General features: G+C 44.5%; 2 protein-coding genes across 2 annotated transcripts; both read left to right on the top strand.

The window, feature by feature from the left end:
- Positions 1-585: 585 nt before the first annotated feature.
- On the top strand, positions 586-2,769 carry LOC134393419 (disintegrin and metalloproteinase domain-containing protein 20-like). Its single transcript, XM_063118446.1, has one exon. It carries the CDS (start codon positions 586-588, stop codon positions 2,767-2,769), a length of 2,184 nt encoding a protein of 727 aa, XP_062974516.1.
- An 8,744-nt stretch (positions 2,770-11,513) lies between these two features.
- On the top strand, positions 11,514-13,697 carry LOC134393418 (disintegrin and metalloproteinase domain-containing protein 21-like). Its single transcript, XM_063118445.1, has one exon. The coding sequence runs from the start codon at positions 11,514-11,516 to the stop codon at positions 13,695-13,697; it is 2,184 nt and encodes a 727-aa protein (XP_062974515.1).
- The last annotated feature ends 5,234 nt before the right edge of the window (positions 13,698-18,931 follow it).

The following is an 18,931-nucleotide window of genomic DNA, read 5'->3' as shown; positions in this document are numbered from 1 at the left end:
TCTGACAGTGATCATAGACCCCCACATTGCTGTTACAAGCAGAAATGAAGAGAGTGAAGTTCTTTGTCAACAATGTAAATATTTAAAGACAAGCTGTATACCCAATTGCCAAACATCACAATCTGCATTTGAAAGTGTGTTCCATCATTGCTAAAACTACTTCATATTGCAGATCCATATTGCATACATGCTCTGGTTAGAAGAGGAGGCAACTGCTGAGCCAGCATCCTATTTTCATATTTTTATTTCACTGATCTTTGGTCCCCAAGTTCATGGCACACCTACCTCTTCTTCATGTAGCCCTTTCAGAAGCCACCCTTCAGCCATCTTTTCTTCCCATCCATCTGCTGCTATTCTCTCCTCATCTATTCCATCCATGAGCCCCCAAGCTCCACCCCATTCCAAAGATAATTCTGTTGACTGTTGCCATGGGCACAATCCTCCTCCTTCTCTATTTCATGTGCAGCCTCCTTCCAATCCTCCTGCAGGCGCAGCCAGAACCACTTGCTGCAGGGGGCTTCACTGTCCTAAGTAAAGAGAGACAGTGTGTGTTGATTTAGCAGATGCTATTCGCTGTCAAGGAAAATGGGGAAGATTTCTACCTGGCTGCTGCTGCTGATCTTGTGGGATGTGCTGAATGAGACAGGGGCTCAGATACCACCCCAGGGGTTTAGGTATGCCTCTTATGAAGTGACCATCCCAAGGAAACTGACCCCCAGATATGGACAACAGGAACCTCAGCATGTCAGCTATCTGGTACACCTTGAGGGGAAGGGCCACATGGTGCACCTCAGGCAGAAGAAGGGATTTATCCCTAAACACTTCCCTGTCTTCACCTATAGTAAAAAGGGGGAACTCCACACAGACTATCCATTCATCCCAGATGACTGTTTCTACCGTGGCTTTGTAGAAGGAACACCCTCATCTTTAGTCACCCTCAGCACTTGCTCAGGGGGACTCAGGGGTCTCTTTCAATTAGAAAATGGGAGCTATGAAATTGAACCTGTCCGGGCATCTACTACCTTTCAGCATGTGGTGTATCGGTTGGAAGAAGAGAAAGGCGCAGGGCGCATGAGGTGTGGGCTAACAGAGGAAGAGCAACGTCGTCAAGGAGCCATGATCCAAAACAAGGAGAGTGTAGTGGGCAAAAGTGTTTCTGAAGGAGAGTGGTGGTCACACACTAGGTATGCAAAAGTTGCGATTGTGGTTGATTATGAACTATATGTGAAGTTTAACAAAAATGAAACTCTTGTAATTCTCCAAGTTCTGGATGTCATCCATACTTCAAATTCATTTTATGAACCGCTTTCTGTTCTGGTGTCTATAGCTGGTCTGGAGATCTGGTCAGAAAAGAACCTCATAAACCTTACTGACTCAATTAAAAGTGCACTTGAGAACTTTAGGGTTTGGAGAAGAGACACACTAGTTAAACGTCTAGTACATGATGCTGGTCATTTATTTGTTAATAAGTATTTAACAGGCGTCGCTGGATTAGCATTTGTAGGAGTAATGTGTGACAACCATCATGCAGCTGCTGTTGACTCATATGTAACGTCCAGTTTGTTAGTGTTTTCTGTCATATTTTCTCATGAATTGGGACATAATCTTGGGATGTATCATGATACAAATGTTTGTCATTGTAGTAAACAGTTTTGCATTATGTTTCCAACTGTGGCACATACTGATAAGTTTAGCAGTTGCAGTTATTCTGATTATTTCCATCGAAGGAACATTCGTTGCTTATTAATTCCACCGGACCCTGACAAAATGTATAACTTCAAATATTGTGGCAACAAAGTAGTGGAAATTGGTGAGCAATGTGACTGTGGCTCAAAAGCTGAATGTGCCTCGGATCCCTGTTGCCAATCCAATTGCACGTTACGTTCAGGAGCTGCTTGTGCATTTGGACTTTGCTGCACCAATTGTCAATATCTTCCAGCTCGATCCATTTGCAGACAGAATACTAGCATCTGTGATCTTCCTGAGTACTGCAATGGGACTTCGGAGAGATGTCCTGAAGATGTTTATATGCAAGATGGTGCCCCCTGCAATGATGGCGCATACTGTTATCATGGGCATTGTAGTACTCACAGTGGGCAGTGCAAAACAATTTTTGGCAACCAAGCAACTGTTACTTCAGAGAGTTGTTTCAGAGCAATGAATGCTCAAGGTGATCGATTTGGCAACTGTGGACTTAAGCATGGAGCTTACAAGAAATGTGATCCCAACAATTATTTGTGTGGCAGAATCCAGTGTGAAAATATTGATGACTTACCTTCTTTGGAGGAACACATCACCATAATTCATTCAAAGGTTGGCAATGATGAATGCTGGGGCACTGACTACCACAGTGGGATGAAGACAACTGATATTGGTGCCGTGAGAGATGGCACTCCTTGTGGCACTGACATGATGTGTATGGATGGGCAATGCAGAAATGTGTCCTTATTGAAGTACGATTGTAATATCACAATGTGCCATAATCGGGGAACATGCAACAACCTCAAACATTGCCATTGTGATTATGGCTGGGCGCCTCCCGACTGTCTAAATAAAGGGTATGGTGGCAGCCTTGACAGTGGACCTGCTCCAGAAAACAGGAGAGGTGCCTTTATAAGAACCACCGTAGGAGTTGTTTTCCTCCTTTCTGCTGCCACTGTTGGTCTTGGCCTCGGTCTGTATTACAGGACTGTGTTGAAGCAGAAGTTTAGAAGAATGAGTTCAATTATCTCTCCAGGACAATCAACAGAGGGTGGAAACTCGCAGTGAATTACATATCAGAAGTGCACGGAAGATATAATGGGTTGCATGATGTAACATATATATTGCGCTCAGGAAACGTTTCATAGTTATTAGTATTTGTTTTTATAAGTTTATTTGGCTTTCCGGTACAGTACAAACAGTTATCCCTTCTCCCTTCTACCCACTGCCACATTTTCTCCCCTTTGCATTACCCCTCTCCCTTCTTCATATTGTCTTGTATTTAAAGATTTAAGATTTCATGTCTTTAAGTAAAATAGTTAGACAAAAATTGGTTAAATTAGTAGTTACTTTGGAAAAACAGATTAAAAAGTTAAAGAAAAATAAATTAAACTGATTGTTTCTAATACTTCTCCTTGAATGCCTGAACTGTTTTGTGGCGGATCTCAGGATTCTGCTGTTAATTCCAGATAACTTCCCCATATTAATTTTGAATTTAAATTAGTCACTACTAACTTGAGTCCTATTCGTTTGAATGGGTCCACTGTACATTAGGCTAACATTATATACTACCCAAGGGGATTTATTTGCTTCCTAGTGTTGTAGAATAATAGCTGTTTGTGTGGCCTTATTAAATCCTGTATACCCAAAAGCATGGACTTAAATCCTGTATACCCCAAAGCATGGACATCTTTTACATAGGGGTTTCTGGGACAATCATGATCTTGGTCACATCCTCAATCCAAGATGGCATCACTATTGGACAACTTCATAATACAGAGATTAACCTATGGACTGTTACACCTCCAGCACATATCGTATGAGGTGCCCAGGTATTTTGGTGTTCAGTGTGCCCTGTACCTTGATGGGGTGGGGCCATAGAGGTGGACTGTGGCATCACCAGCCTCTGTTATATCTCATATTAAACCTCTCCTTCGCCGCCACCCTCCTATTCTTTATATTGTAAAAGAATGAGATGATAATAAACCTTTGTGTGTGAGTGTGCATGTGTACTGTGCACCTGATGCCACCCCCAGAATAAGAAGGTGGGAATATCACCCAAGATTTTGGTAGATGGTATAAGAAACAACTTCCAATCCCGAAACCTGATGCACCATCAACTTCAGGGAGAGCCTAATGATTAACAACCATAAAGGCGGGGGGGGGGGGGGAATTGACCAGCAGAGCTTCTGAGAATTGGTGGGGTCTTTATGCGTTCCTTCATATTGGAACCTCTTTTTCTATGGAACTATATAATGAATCAAGAATATGATATCTCCTGAGAAGATCTATCTACCTGCTTCCCCCTTCTCACTTTTCTTCTTTCTTTCTTGTCTGTTTGTTTAATTGTTTTCTTTTTAATTTTTTGAGTGCTTGCAGATGAATGATCTTTCCCCTGCATCTCATTTAAATTTTGCAGAGGATTAATAGCCAAAAATGTATAGGTGTGTATGCGCATGTGTAAGCATATAATATTAATAATCCTTCAGCGAGAGGGCAGAACCAAATAGTTATGATTATGTGGTTTATCAGGTTTTTAGTTGATATACTACAATTGTTCAATTGGCTCCCGGTGATTTTGAGCCACAGAGGGGCAGGTACATATACATTCTGTACTGCAAGCTGTAATTCTTTATTCTTTACAGCTAACGAGTTGGGCTCAGGGTGGGGGGATGGGGGAAGAGCAGGGTGGGTTTTCTTGTGGTGGTGTTATTCTTTTGGGGGGGATTTGAAACATAAATTATTATTTTGTCCCGACTACCTCATTTATATACTTATTGGTATAAGAATTGTGTTAATAATGTTCCATGTTGTAATGCTGGGGAATTTAGGACACAAAAACTCAACCCATTATACATATGTTTGATTTACAGCGAATTACTCTCAATGTTCAAGGGTTGGGGACCCGATCAAAAGGCGGAGAGTCTCGAATCATCTTCAGGTTCGCAAGCCCTCCGTTGTTTTTTTGCAGGAAACATTTAAAGCAGGAGAGACAGGGAAAAAATTATTACATCATCCATATTTTGGGTCTCAGTATATAGCGACTGGGACTAACCATGCTAGAGGAGTAGCCATTATTATAGCAAAGCATGTGAATTTTCAGCTGGACAAGTTAAAAGGGGACCCAGCGGGAAGATATCTTTTTCTAGCGGGTAAATTTGAAGACCAAATTATTACATTAGCCTCAATATGTGCACCCAATGGACATCAGTATCAGTTTTTGGTCAAAGAATTTAAAAAGCTATCACAATTCACAGCTGGGGATTTAGTTGTAGCAGGAAACTTGAATGCTGTATGCAATTCAGACCTGGATAGGAAACCTGGTTCTCAATCAGATAAATATAGAGGGAAGACTCTAGATCCCTTGTTGAAACGTTTTCAATTGATTGACTCTTCAAGATATCTGAACCCAGGGCTAAGAGACTTTTCTGATCTCTCTCTCTCTCTCCCCCCCCCCCCCGGTTTTGTTCATTTTCCAGGCTACATTATATTCTGGTCTCCCCACTGTGAACCCCCAAGCTCATGTTATCTAATATTCTTCCCAGAGCAGTCTCTTATCATGCTGCAATTGAAACAGGCTTGTTATTAAACTCTCCAAGACCATATCATCCAATATGGCGTCTAGATAGTAACCTTTTAACTAGACAACCTCTTACTTTAACTATTAAGAAGGCCATTAAAGAATATTTTAAGTTAAACGATATGCCAGGTATTGCACCGAAGATAGTTTGGGATGCCATGAAGGCCACAATTCACAGGATCTGTATTGCTGAAAGTGTAAAAATAAAGAAATGTACAGACCCAATTAAGTGAGATTTATTAAAAGATATAACAGCTTTGGAATTAAAACATAAACAAACTGGTTCTACAAAAGTACTTAGGGATTTAGAGGCAAGAAGAAAAGAATTGGAAAGCATAAATACCGCGCTAAATCCCTTTTATATTTAAAACAAAAAATACTCCTCCTCTGACAATAAATATTCTAAAATGTTGGCCAATGCGCTTAAAAAGAAACAAATACAATCCAGAATCCATTCTATAAGTAGGAATGATGGTACCTTGTCATTTGATCAACTAGAAATTAACTCTTTATTTGCAGATTTTTATGCACAGCTTTATCACACAACCTCCCCGGGGGTAGAATTATAGAAAAATATTTGGAAAGTGGAATTATCCCAGTTAATGAAAACCAACAAAAAATGTTGAATGGAGATATACAGTTGGAGGAGGTTGAGCAAGCCATTAAACATTTGAAACATTATAAAGCCCCTGGTCCAGATGGATTTAGTCGTTCTTTTTCCAAAAAAAATAGGGAAATACTGACTCCTAAACTTGCTCAGCTATTCTTGCTCAGCTATAGAAGGCTAGTCTTGCCTTCACCTGAGACGCCCACAAGCTACCTGACAGGACTATCCACGCCATTAGCACTCAGGACCACTTCACTCCCCCCTGTATTGAGGGTGTGCGAGGGTTTCGGCCTTCTGCTGCTGCTCTTGTCTCGCCTTTATTCTTTAGGCCCCACAGCTCCACAGCCCAGCAACCTAGCCCTCAGTTTCCCATTCCACTGCTATCATTAACTGTTCTCTCTTCAGTCAGCGATGGCCGACAGAAAGCTCTGGCGTGGGCTGGTCCATGAAGTCATGAAGAGTCGGAAGCGACTGAACGAATAAACAACAAAACTTCAGTCACTCCTCCACAGACCACACCAGTTGTTTGAAAGTAATTAGAATTTATTAACTTAAGTAAGCGCGTGAACAAGCTTAATGGTTTCCTCAGTTCAAATGCATATGGTTACAAGGTGCTAAGCGTATTGGTTTCTGTCAGTTTTTTCTTAGAAGGTTCCACTGTAGGATATTACTGTCTATATACTCAACTATCTTTATTCTCATAAAATCATCCACTTCTCTCATACATCTCTGTTCTCCTCACAGAATCATATACACATTCCTTAAGCACTCCTTCACTTTCTCTACCCCACTTCTACCCTTCACTTCACAGAATCATAACGCCCCCCCCCACATTGTCTTCCTGTCAGCTCAGACTATATATATATAGAGAGAGAGAGAGCTACATTTCCCTTGCTCCTCCTCCTCTCACACAGCCAATCCAAGCATTCCCCCCCACCATCCAATCAGCACTCAAGCATTCAACCCCCAAATGTAAATTATAAGTACATTGAAGCCTACTTACTTCCTGGAACTTTATGCATAATATAAACCATAACTTGACAAATATTTACATTTAATGCGTATTAGGCAGCTGAACATCACAGGCGTCATTGCATTGAGATGACATGCATGGCTCTGAGCAATGGTCCTAACTCCAGAGGCATGCTCTAGAACTGAAGAACTACCATTTGATGGAGGGAGTCTTTCCATGGTAAAATGAATGAAAGTGGTTGAACTCAACAGCAAAGAACATGAGCTTGGGAATTCAACAACAGTACCTGCCATATAAGCCATGTCACTGGTTCAGGCGGCAACAACCACCTTTTCCATGGCAAACCTTTGACAGGTCACCTCGGTATCAACCTCATCAGTAACAGGGAAAACAGTAGTCATCGACTTCAAGATAGTGCCAGAAGCATGGAAAATGAAATCCAGCCTGTAAGCACTGGCTTTGACGCCCTGATTCCGGCGTCGCCTCCTCTGCCAAACCTCCTGTATTCAGAATACTGCTGTCTCATTTTTTACCAGCCTGGACACTACTGTCAGCAGATTCTTGGGTCCTAGACATTAGGGCTGTGCACCCACCGACCTATCCACCTCGGAGGCTGGTTCGGAGCCCCGAAGCAGCCCAGGTTTGGCTCGGGGGTGCTTCAAGGGTGCCCAACCCTCCTCGGCGCTGAAGTCGAGGCAACATTCAGGCCCTCCAAGGCAACTTGGACTTTTCTGGGTGCCAGCTGCGCAGCTGGGCTATGCAGCCAGCACCAAGAAAATTCTTCCCTTCCCCACTTACCTGGTGCCTCTACTTTCGGTCTTATGCATCGGTGACAGTGGAAGCTGCCAGACGCAAGGATGGTGGTGATGGACAGCAGAGGCACCTAAGTGGGGAAGGGGAGAAGTTTCTGGGTGCCGGCTGCGCAGCCAGCACCCAGAAAAGTCCAAGTTGCCTCGGAGGGCCCGAATTTCGCCTCGACTTCAGCGCCAAGGCGGTTTGGGCAACTCCCGGAGCACCCTCAAGTGGAACCAGAGCTGCTTCAGAGGCTCCGAACCAGCCTCCGAGATGGATAGGTCGGTGGGTGCACAGCCCTAATGTCTAGGACCCAAGAATCTGCTGACAGTAGTGTCCAGGCTGGTAGAAAATGAGACAGCAGTGTTCTGAATACAGGACGTCTGGCAGAGGAGGCAGAGCAGCAGCAGATAAGGGACCCGCTGAGGGCTGGCTCTGAAGTGCCGAGGCGGCCCGAAGGTTTGGATCCAATTGGCTTTGGCTTCAGGCCACCTTGGGCTTAGCCAGAACTGCCTCGGAATCGAGGCGGGCTGAATAGGACTGCCTCAGCTCGGATTTGGGGCCTTGGTCCAAGGCGGGGCACAGCCCTACTAGACATTGCATGTCAGGGTCACAGGATAGAGTTCTTTATCCTTCCTCCCCAACCCTAACACATAACACTTCCTTCGGAATTATTGCCTTTAGAGACTATGAGCCTTCTATTCATTGAGTAACACCTCATCATCTGGAGAAGTTTTCTCTCTCTTGCTACTTCATAGAGCTTTTATTTATTTATTTATTTATTTATTTATTTATTTATTTATTTATTTATTTCACTTATATACTGCCCCCATAGCCAGGGTTTTCTGGGCGGTTTACAGAAAATCTAAAATTAAGAGAAAAACGAGTATACAAAATTTAAAATTCTAAAACACAGAACATACACACATAAAGCATTACAAACCGTTAAAAACTAAACATGTGGATGATTAAGATGTGCCGCCATATGCCTGGGCAAAGAGGAAAATCTTAACCTGGCGCCGAAAGGATAGCAGCGTTGGCGCCAGGCGAGCCTCATCAGGGAGATCATTCCACAGTCTGGGGGCCACCACCGAAAAGGCTCTGTCCCTCGTTGCCACACTCCGAGCCTCTCTCAGAGTAGGCACCCGGAGGAGGACCTTAGATGTTGAACGTAGTGACCGGGTATATTCACGTCGGGAGAGGCGTTCCATCAGGTATTGTGGTCCCAAGCCGTGTAAGGCTTTATAGGTCAAAACCAACACCTTGAATTGAGGTCGGAAACATACAGGCAGCCAGTGCAAGCGGATCAGAGCAGGTGTTATATGGTCAAACCTTCTGGTTCCCGAAATCAATCTGGCTGCTGCATTTTGCACGAGCTGCAGCTTCCGAACCATCTTCAAAGGCAGCCCTACGTAGAGTGCATTGCAGTAATCTAACTTGGAGGTTACCAGAGCATGGACAACTGAAGCCAGGTTATCCCTGTCCAGATAGGGGCGTAGCTGGGCCACCAACCGGAGTTTGTAAAAGGCACTCCGTGCCACTGAGGTCACCTGAGCCTGGATCTCAGAGAACTCATTGCTTTTATCCTTACCAAAATGTTCAGGATGACTACTTTAGCAACTATCTTTCCACTTGTACAAAATAACTCTTGGTTCATGGCTGTGGACCTGAAAGACACATGTTTCCACATAGCAATCCAGACTTCATACCAATGCTTTCTCTGATTTGTGATGAGGATCAAAATGTTTCAATTCCAAGTCCTCTCCTTCAGGTTAGCAACAGCTCCAAGAGTTTTTACAAACTTGCATGGTGGTTGTGTGCATGTTTCTCTGCCTCCGGGGAGTAGAAGCATACCCTTAATTGGATGACTGGCTTCTTGTTCCTCCATCCGAGATCTCTCAGAACTCTACCATTCAGTTCATCCTTAATGTTCTTCAGGCATTGGACCTTTATGCCAACACAAAAAGTCGAGTCTTCGCCCCACACAACAGATATTATTTATTTATTTATTTAAAACATTTATATCCCACCCTATATCAATAAGATCTCAGGGTGGCGGAGTCCAATATCATAGGCATGATATTGGACTCCAAGTGTCCAGGTTTGGATGTCACGCTAAGCTCTACAAACAGGATTTGTGTAGATTTTTTTCTGCAAACCAGAAGTGGCTTGCAAGTGCATCCATCCCAGCAAATCAGTTTATTTATTTATTCATTTTTTAGATATCTATACCGTTCAGTACTTGAAGCTTTCTGGGTGTTTCACAAGAATTAAAAGCATAAAATACTACACGTTAGAATGTAAATGTTTCAAATTACAGTATAAAGTAACTCTAAACCAACCTTCCCCAACCTACTACCCTCCAGATGTGCTGTACAACTCCCTGTGATACCCTGCTCCCTGTGTCGTCCCAACTTCACCTGAGACACCCACAAGCACCCAACAGGACTGTCCACACTACTAGCACCCAGGACCACGTGCTAATGACATGTTTGAGGGTTTACCTCTACTGCTGCTGCTCCTGTCTCGCCTTTATTCTTCAGGCCCCACAGCTCCACAGCCCAGCAACTTAGCCCTCAGTTTCCCATTCTGCTGCCACCATTTGTTGTTTCCTCCTCAGACACCTCCACAGACCACACCAGTTGTTTGTAAACATAATTGGAATTCATTAACTCAAGTAAATGTGTGTATAAGCTTAATGGTTTCCTCAGTTCAAATGTGTATGGTTACAAGGTTCAAAGTGTATTGAACCTTGCCATCTGTGCCCTTTTTTAGAGTTGGAAGACCTAAAGATGATAGCTGGTAACATCGAGGCTCGACTTCTGCAATGCGCTGTAAATATGGCTACCATTGTACCGAGTTCGGAAACTTCCATTAGTTAAAAATATGGCAGCCAGGTTGGTCACCAGTACATCTAGGGGTGAGCATATTACCCCAACATTAAAATCACTCCACAGGCTGCCAATGAGTTTCCAGGCAAAGTACAAAGTGTTGTTCATTACCTTTAAAGCCCTATATGGTTGGGTCCAAGTTACCTTCTCCCTTACAATCCTAGAGCAAAAGAGGAATCCCAATCCTGCTGGTAGTCCTTGGTACCAGAGGTCATCAGATCTTACTGGAACTTTTGGAAAGAGGAGTATCTGAACCACTATTTGTTCCCCAAATACAAATTCTTACATGATATCCCACAGCAGATGCTTCATGTGACTTTAGGCAGATGGGAATACCTCCGCTAGAGGGAGCTATACTCACTACTAAGTTGAAGTTACCAAGTCTGACAGTGATCATAGACCCCCACATTGCTGTTACACGCAGAAATGAAGAGAGTGAAGTTCTTTGTCAACAATGTAAATATTTAAAGACAAGCTGTATACCCAATTGCAAAACATCACAATCTGCATTTGAAAGTGTGCTCCATCATTGCTAAAACTACTTCATATTGCAGATCCATATTGCATACATGCTCTGGTTAGAAGAGGAGGCAACTGCTGAGCCAGCATCCTATTTTCATATTTTTCATTTCACTGATCTTTGGTCCCCAAGTTCATGGCACACCTACCTCTTCTTCGTGTAGCCCTTTCAGAAGCCACCCTTCAGCCATCTTTTCTTCCTATCCATCTGCTGCTATTCTCTCCTCATCTATTCCATCCATCACCCCTCAAGCTCCACCCCCATTCCAAAGATAATTCTGTTGACTGTTGCCATGGGCACAATCCTCCTCCTTCTCTATTTCATGTGCAGCCTCCTTCCAATCCTCCTGCAGGCGCAGCCAGAACCACTTGCTGCAGGGGGCTTCACTGTCCTAAGTAAAGAGAGACAGTGTGTGTTGATTTAGCAGATGCTATTCGCTGTCAAGGAAAATGGGGAAGATTTCTACCTGGCTGCTGATGCTGATCTTGTGGGATGTGCTGAATGAGACAGGGACTCAGATACCACCCCAGGGGTTTAGGTATGCCTCTTATGAAGTGACCATCCCAAGGAAACTGACCCCCAGATATGGACAACAGGAACCTCAGCATGTCAGCTATCTGGTACACCTTGAGGGGAAGGGCCACATGGTGCACCTCAGGCAGAAGAAGGGATTTATCCCTAAACACTTCCCTGTCTTCACCTATAGTAAAAAGGGGGAACTCCACACAGACTATCCATTCATCCCAGATGACTGTTTCTACCGTGGCTTTGTAGAAGGAACACCCTCATCTTTAGTCACCCTCAGCACTTGCTCAGGGGGACTCAGGGGTCTCTTTCAATTAGAAAATGGGAGCTATGAAATTGAACCTGTCCGGGCATCTACTACCTTTCAGCATGTGGTGTATCGGTTGGAAGAAGAGAAAGGTGCAGGGCGCATGAGGTGTGGGCTAACAGAGGAAGAGCAAAGTCGTCAAGGAGCCATGATCCAAAACAAGGAGAGTGTAGTGGGCAAAAGTGTTTCTGAAGGAGAGTGGTGGTCACACACTAGGTATGCAAAAGTTGCGATTGTGGTTGATTTTGAACTATATGTGAAGTTTAACAAAAATGAAACTCTTGTAATTCTCCATGTTCTGGATGTCATCCATACTTCAAATTCATTTTATGAGCCGCTTTCTGTTCTGGTGTCTATAGCTGGTCTGGAGATCTGGTCAGAAAAGAACCTCATAAACCTTACTGACTCAATTAAAAGTGCACTTGAGAACTTTAGGGTTTGGAGAAGAGACACACTAGTTAAACGTCTAGTACATGATGCTGGTCATTTATTTGTTAATAAGTCTTTAACAGGCGCCGTTGGATTAACATATTTAGGATTCTTATGTGACAACCATTATTCAGCTGCTGTTGAAACATATGCAACGTCCAGTTTGTTTGTGTTTTCTGGCACATTTTCTCATGAATTGGGACATAATCTTGGGATGCCTCATGATGCAGATTATTGTCATTGTGGTAAAAAGTTTTGCCTTATGTTTCCAACTGAGGTATATACTGATAAGTTTAGCAATTGCAGTTATTCTTATTATTTCCGTCGAAGGAACCATCGTTGCTTATTAATTCCACCGGACCCTGACAAAATGTATAACTTCAAATATTGTGGCAACAAAGTAGTGGAAACTGGTGAGCAATGTGACTGTGGCTCAAAAGCTGAATGTGCCTCGGATCCCTGTTGCCAATCCAATTGCACGTTACGTTCAGGAGCTGCTTGTGCATTTGGACTTTGCTGCACCAATTGTCAATATCTTCCAGCTCGATCCATTTGCAGACAGAATACTAGCATCTGTGATCTTCCTGAGTACTGCAATGGGACTTCGGAGAGATGTCCTGAAGATGTTTATATGCAAGATGGTGCCCCCTGCAGTGATGGCGCATACTGTTATCATGGGCATTGTAGTACTCACAGTGGGCAGTGCAAAGCGATCTTTGGCAAGCATGCAACTGTTACTTCAGAGAGTTGTTTCAGAGCAATGAATGCTCAAGGTGATCGATTTGGCAACTGTGGACTTAAGCATGGAGCTTACAGGAAATGTGATCCCAAGAGTTATTTGTGTGGCAGAATCCAGTGTGATAATATTGATGACTTGCCTTCTTTGGAGGAACACATCACCATAATTCATTCATCGTTTGGCAGTGATGAATGCTGGGGCACTGACTTCCACAGTGGGATGAAGACAACTGATATTGGTGCCGTGAGAGATGGCACTCCTTGTGGCACTGACATGATGTGTATGGATGGGCAATGCAGAAATGTGTCCTTATTGAAGTACGATTGTAATATCACAATGTGCCATAATCGGGGAACATGCAACAACCTCAAACATTGCCATTGTGATTATGGCTGGGCGCCTCCCGACTGTCTAAACAAAGGGTATGGTGGCAGCCTTGACAGCGGACCTGCTCCAGAAAACAGGAGAGGTGCCTTTATAAGAACCACCGTAGGAGTTGTTTTCCTCCTTTCTGCTGCCACTGTTGGTCTTGGCCTGGGTCTATATTACAGGACTGTGTTGAAGCAGAAGTTTAGAAGAATGAGTTCAATTATCTCTCCAGGACAATCAACAGAGGGTGGAAACTCGCAGTGAATTACATATCAGAAGTGCACGGAAGATATAATGGGTTGCATGATGTAACATATATATTACACTCAGCAAACGTTTCATAGTTATTAGTATTTGTTTTTATAAGTTTATTTGGCTTTCCGGTACAGTACAAACAGTTATCCCTTCTCCCTTCTACCCACTGCCACATTTTCTCCCCTTTGCATTACCCCTCTCCCTTCTTCATATTGTCTTGTATTTAAAGATTTAAGATTTCATGTCTTTAAGTAAAATAGTTAGACAAAAATTGGTTAAATTAGTAGTTACTTTGGAAGAACAGATTAAAAAGTTAAAGAAAAATAAATTAAACTGATTGTTTCTTAAACTTCTCCTTGAATGCCTGAACTGGTTTTGTGGTGCATCACAGGATTCTGCTGTTAATTCCAGATAACTTCCCCATATTAATTTTGAATTTAAATTAGTCACTACTAACTTGAGTCCTATTCGTTTGAATGGGTCCACTGTACATTAGGCTAACATTATATACTACCCAAGGGGATTTATTTGCTTCCTAGTGTTGTAGAATAATAGCTGTTTGTGTGGCCTTATTAAATCCTGTATACCCAAAAGCATGGACTTAAATCCTGTATACCCCAAAGCATGGACATCTTTTACATAGGGGTTTCTGGGACAATCATGATCTTGGTCACATCCTCAATCCAAGATGGCATCACTATTGGACAACTTCATAATACAGAGATTAAGCTATGGACTGTTACACCTCCAGCACATATCATATGAGATGCCTGGTACAAACAGTAATCCCTTCCCCCTTCTACCCACTGCCACACTTTCTCCCCTTCACATTTCTTCTCCCTTCGTCATATTGTCTCGTACTTAAAATTTAAGATTTCATGTCTTTAAGTAAAATAGTCAGACAAAAATTGATTAAATTAGTAGTTACTTTGGAAAAACAGATTAAAAAGTTAAAGAAAATAAAATATAATAAAATGATTGTTTCAAATACTTCTCCTTGAATGCCTGAACTGGTTTTGCAGTGGATCGCAGCATTCTGCAGTTAATTCAACGTAGTTTCCCCATATTAATTTTAAATTTAAATAAGCCACTACTAACTTGAGTCTTATTCATTTGAATGGGTCTACTGTACATAACACTAACATTGGATACTACCCAAGGGGTTTTGTTTGCTACCCGGTGTTGTAGGATTATACACTTAGCTGTTTGTGTGGCCTTACTAAGTCCTGTATACCCCAAAGCATGGACATCTTTTACTGTTAGGATTGCACCCGAGGAAGCCTCCTCAGATGAGGAGGAGGCAAACTTACAAAAAGTAGAGGGTGTTTCCTTCCCCACAGCCGGACCAGAGACCGGTGCACAGTTGGAAGGGAGTCGTGCAATGGAAGAGGATGCAGGTCCCGCAGAGGAGCCATGGGCCAGTCCGCCGCTTCCTCTGCCTGTCTCTCCTGAGGCTGAGTCAGAGACGGAGGTGGTTCGACCACCTAGCCCCCGCGAAAGGAGAGAAAGGAGACGTAGGGAAAGGGCAGAACAAATGCAGGGGGTCAGGCGAAGTATGCGCCTGCAGAACAGGCAGGGAAAAGACGCCGAGCTGAAGTAGGGTGTTGGGTCAAAGGGTGGAGGAATGAGGCACAGCTGGGAGCTGGGTGGGGTCATGCTGGCAGGGCTTGAAAAGGGGAAATCTGACCGCTGGTCCGGTGTAGCAAACACCTTTCGTTCCTCCGGTTGCTACTGTGCCCCCACGCCTTGCCTCTTGACCGTGACTTTGGATTCCTGACCTGGACCGACTTGATTGACTCCGCTTGAACGTTTATCCCTGGCATTTTGGATGACTGACTTGGCTCTTGATATAGGACTGGACTTGACTTTCGCTTGCTCTTGGCTCCTTGACACCGGCACCCTCTGTTTGGTTCTTCCACCCGGATCAGTAGGCTTGAGCTTCAGAACTTGTCTCTGGCTAGAGCTATAGGTAAGGGACTGTGTTTCTCTTAAACAGCAGCAGTCGCCTCCTGCATGCTTGGCCAGAGATTTATAGCTGAGTAATTGGAAATAAAACACTAAAGCAATAAAGCCTTTAGTAGAACGCTTTGACTCACGGCTGGTCACTGAAATTTACATAGAGGTTTCTGGGACCATCATCATCTTGGTCACATCCTCAATCCACGAAGGCATCACTATTGGGCAACTGCATAACACAGAGATTAACCTATGGACTGTTCAGCACATATCCTATGAGATGCCCAGGTAGTTTGGTGTTCTGTGTGTCCTGTATAAAATCTTACTTCGAATACCCTCAGTTTCCCTCTTATTGGGGAGTTGTGATTTGTGGAGGCAAGCAGGAGGATGGGCTGGTGAGGAGATATGGCTGCACAGCTGTAGCAGCCATATCTCCTTCCCAGGAGGGGACTGCTATGTCATACAGCAGAGTAAGATATCTTCTTTGTTCTCATTCCAGTTTAGCCTGAGGCTCCTAAAGGCAGACCACCTGTGCAGCTCCAGGATGGCAGTTGCTGACTTCCCCATGCACCCTATCTCCGTAGTAAGATGTTTTACAGTGGCAAAAGGTTTTGTGAGATAATGGGACATTGAAGGAATTTTACCTGCATACCAATTGACAAAGACTTTGCAGAGTTTTTACTTTCCCCATTGCAAGATTAATTCCATTGTAAATAAATAGATCTGGGTTATCAGTAAATTCCTTGTTGGTGGTTCATTTTATAACTTTTGTCACAATTTATGTAGGCATGAGGAGCATTAGGCTGGATCCATTGGTGAGAGGATTGGGATTGGACTCCCTGTTCTCCCACAGTGAGGATTCCCATAATGGATCTTGGGGATGTGACACCAAGACCAGACCAACATGGGGGCTGTGAGCTGGCTACGTCTGTGGTTGTGGAAAGTCATTCACATTTGCAATCTGCACTGTGGTGTGCCCCTGGCCCTTCCATCACCACCAGTGCTCCTGGCATGTGGGCCAGAATGAGGAATCAGTCAGCAGGTGAGCTGGCTAATGATAGGATCCATGCCCTATGCCAACACCAAGCCTATTCAAGGAAGTCAATAAAGTTGTGGCTAATTTATTATTGCAGCTATGCCTGTGTGTCTATGGGCCTTGCTAGACCATGCCGGAAAAGCCGGCATGGAGGCGGGGCGACGGCGCGCTAACTTTAGCGCGTGCCGCCCCGCCTCCTAGACAGCCGACGCGCAGGGACTACAGAAGCCCTGCAGCATCGGCCCTTTTTTTTTGGTTGTTGTTAAAGGGGCCACGTGCGCCCCGAAGCTGCCGGACAAGGTAAGCGCCTTTTCTTTTAAAATTAAGCCCCCCACCCGCTGCTGATCCCTCCCCATGGCCCCCTGCCTGCTCGCTCATCCTCCCCACATCCGCCATCTCTGATCCCGTCCCCGATCTTCTCCCCCCTTCTTTGGCAGCCCCGTCCCCATCTTTGCCCCCTCCCTTGGCAGCCCCGTCCTTGATCTTTGCCCTCTCCCTTAGCAGCCCCGTCCCCATCTTTGCCCCCTCCCTTGGCAGCCCTGTCCCCGATCTTTGCCACCTCCCTTGGCAGCCCCGTCCCTGATCTTTGCCCCCTCCCTTGGCAGCCCCATCCCCGATCTTTGCCCCCTCCCTTGCCATCGCCGATGTCCGGCTTCCCCCCCTCTCTCCTGGCAGGTCTGGCCTTCCCCCTGCCCCTTTATCCCCCCCCAGGATCCCCCCCCCAGTCCGATGGGCACAGCGCTCGTAAGAGCGCTGTGCCCAGTCCGTGGCTTTTCCCGGCTACTCGTGAGTCAGTGAGTAGCTGCAAAAAGCCACGGACCCTGCTAGACGTTCCGCAACCCCGGCCTCAGGCCGGGGTTGTAGAAAAGGCACGCCATAAGCGAATTCGCTTATGGCGCGTTAGGGGAGATTTCAATGCAGCCTGGGCCCGGATTCCCCTGTGCGTCATCTGGATGCACAGCAGGGAAACCAGGCCTCACAGCGCGCTAAGGCAGTGGTTCCCAAAGTGGGCGGTATTGCCCCCTTGGGGGCGGTGGGATTGCATAGGGGGGCGTTAAGCGGCAATGGGGTGGCAGGGGGTGCTAAGAGGCAAAGGGGTGGCAGGGGGGGAGCTTAAAGTGGTCTTTTCCAAGAAGCGCCTCTCCAGAAGGTCTTAAGACCGAGGGACATTTTTATGGGAGAAGGTAGTTTGGTCCCAAGCCATATAGGGGAAGAATCCACACATGTATTAATACCGTTTAAGAAGAGTCCTTTTAATGGTGAATTGAAATGTTTCAAAAGCACCAAAACGTTAATGAAGAGACATACCCTGCTTGGTGTGCCCCGCCACGTCGGCTGCAAAGCAGAGGCGTTCACTCTCTTTTCCTTCCCTCTCTCGGCAAGTCTGCGGCGGGTGCTTCCCATTTAAAGGGGCCGCACGCAGGGGGCACTGGGCATGAGTTTGTGGAACCAAGGGGGCGGTTACCTGAAAAAGTTTGGGAACCACTACGCTAAGGCCTCGTCTAGCAAGGCCCTATGTGTTCTTGTTCCTTCACCAACTGAATCCAATTAAGCACTGCCCACACAAGCTACAACCTGAGATTGATATCAAATTGTTTGACACATTTCTAGGTTGCTTTCCAATAGGAAGGCTTCTGTTGAGTTTCTAAATCCGCAATTCTGATTAATCCAAGTCTGGAGCAATGGTATCTTGAACTAAGTCATACAGGAATTTGTTGGCCTTATTTAAATCTGACACAGCCGCTGCCATTTGAAGTAGGCCTGGGACTTCTGAGGCAACCAATGTACCTACATTGAATTTGTTAGTGATAGTATTCTTATGTTTTAAATTTTGTAAGGTTTGCTGAGGGGAGGTAAGCCAAATTCATCTTGTAACCCACCAAAGAGCTTGGAGCTGTGATATGAAATACAAAGCTCTGTCAGTCTAAATTTTCCACATTACCTTTCTGTTGCCTATCAAAATGTGTGGATTATCCCAGATATAAAGAGCTCATTATGTGCAAATGGTCATTGTTTTCTCTGTTCCCAGCACAGCACAGAGTTGCTGCAGGGCTACCTCAGCCACTGCTATTCTAGTAGGTAATGGCCTGGCATTGATTTTTTTAAAAAATATTTTTATTAGAAATTTGAAGAGCAATTAGGTATGTATTATGATAAATTTGCATAATGGAGAGGTTAACACTATGTTGCTCAACCAGAAGTTTCTGTTTTAAAATGGTAGCCATAGTCCACAGAAACAGTTTAAAGTGTT

This window comes from Elgaria multicarinata, chromosome 2 (genome assembly GCF_023053635.1).
Source record: "Elgaria multicarinata webbii isolate HBS135686 ecotype San Diego chromosome 2, rElgMul1.1.pri, whole genome shotgun sequence".
Taxonomy (NCBI): domain Eukaryota; kingdom Metazoa; phylum Chordata; class Lepidosauria; order Squamata; family Anguidae; genus Elgaria; species Elgaria multicarinata.
Note: the sequence above shows the minus strand (reverse complement) of the source record. Positions and strands in the feature narration are given on the sequence as shown.

Coding starts and splice junctions, on each gene's coding strand:
- LOC134393418 (XM_063118445.1), top strand. CDS start 11,514: ATGGGGAAGATTTCTACCTGGCTGCTGATGCTGATCTTGTGGGATGTG.
- LOC134393419 (XM_063118446.1), top strand. CDS start 586: ATGGGGAAGATTTCTACCTGGCTGCTGCTGCTGATCTTGTGGGATGTG.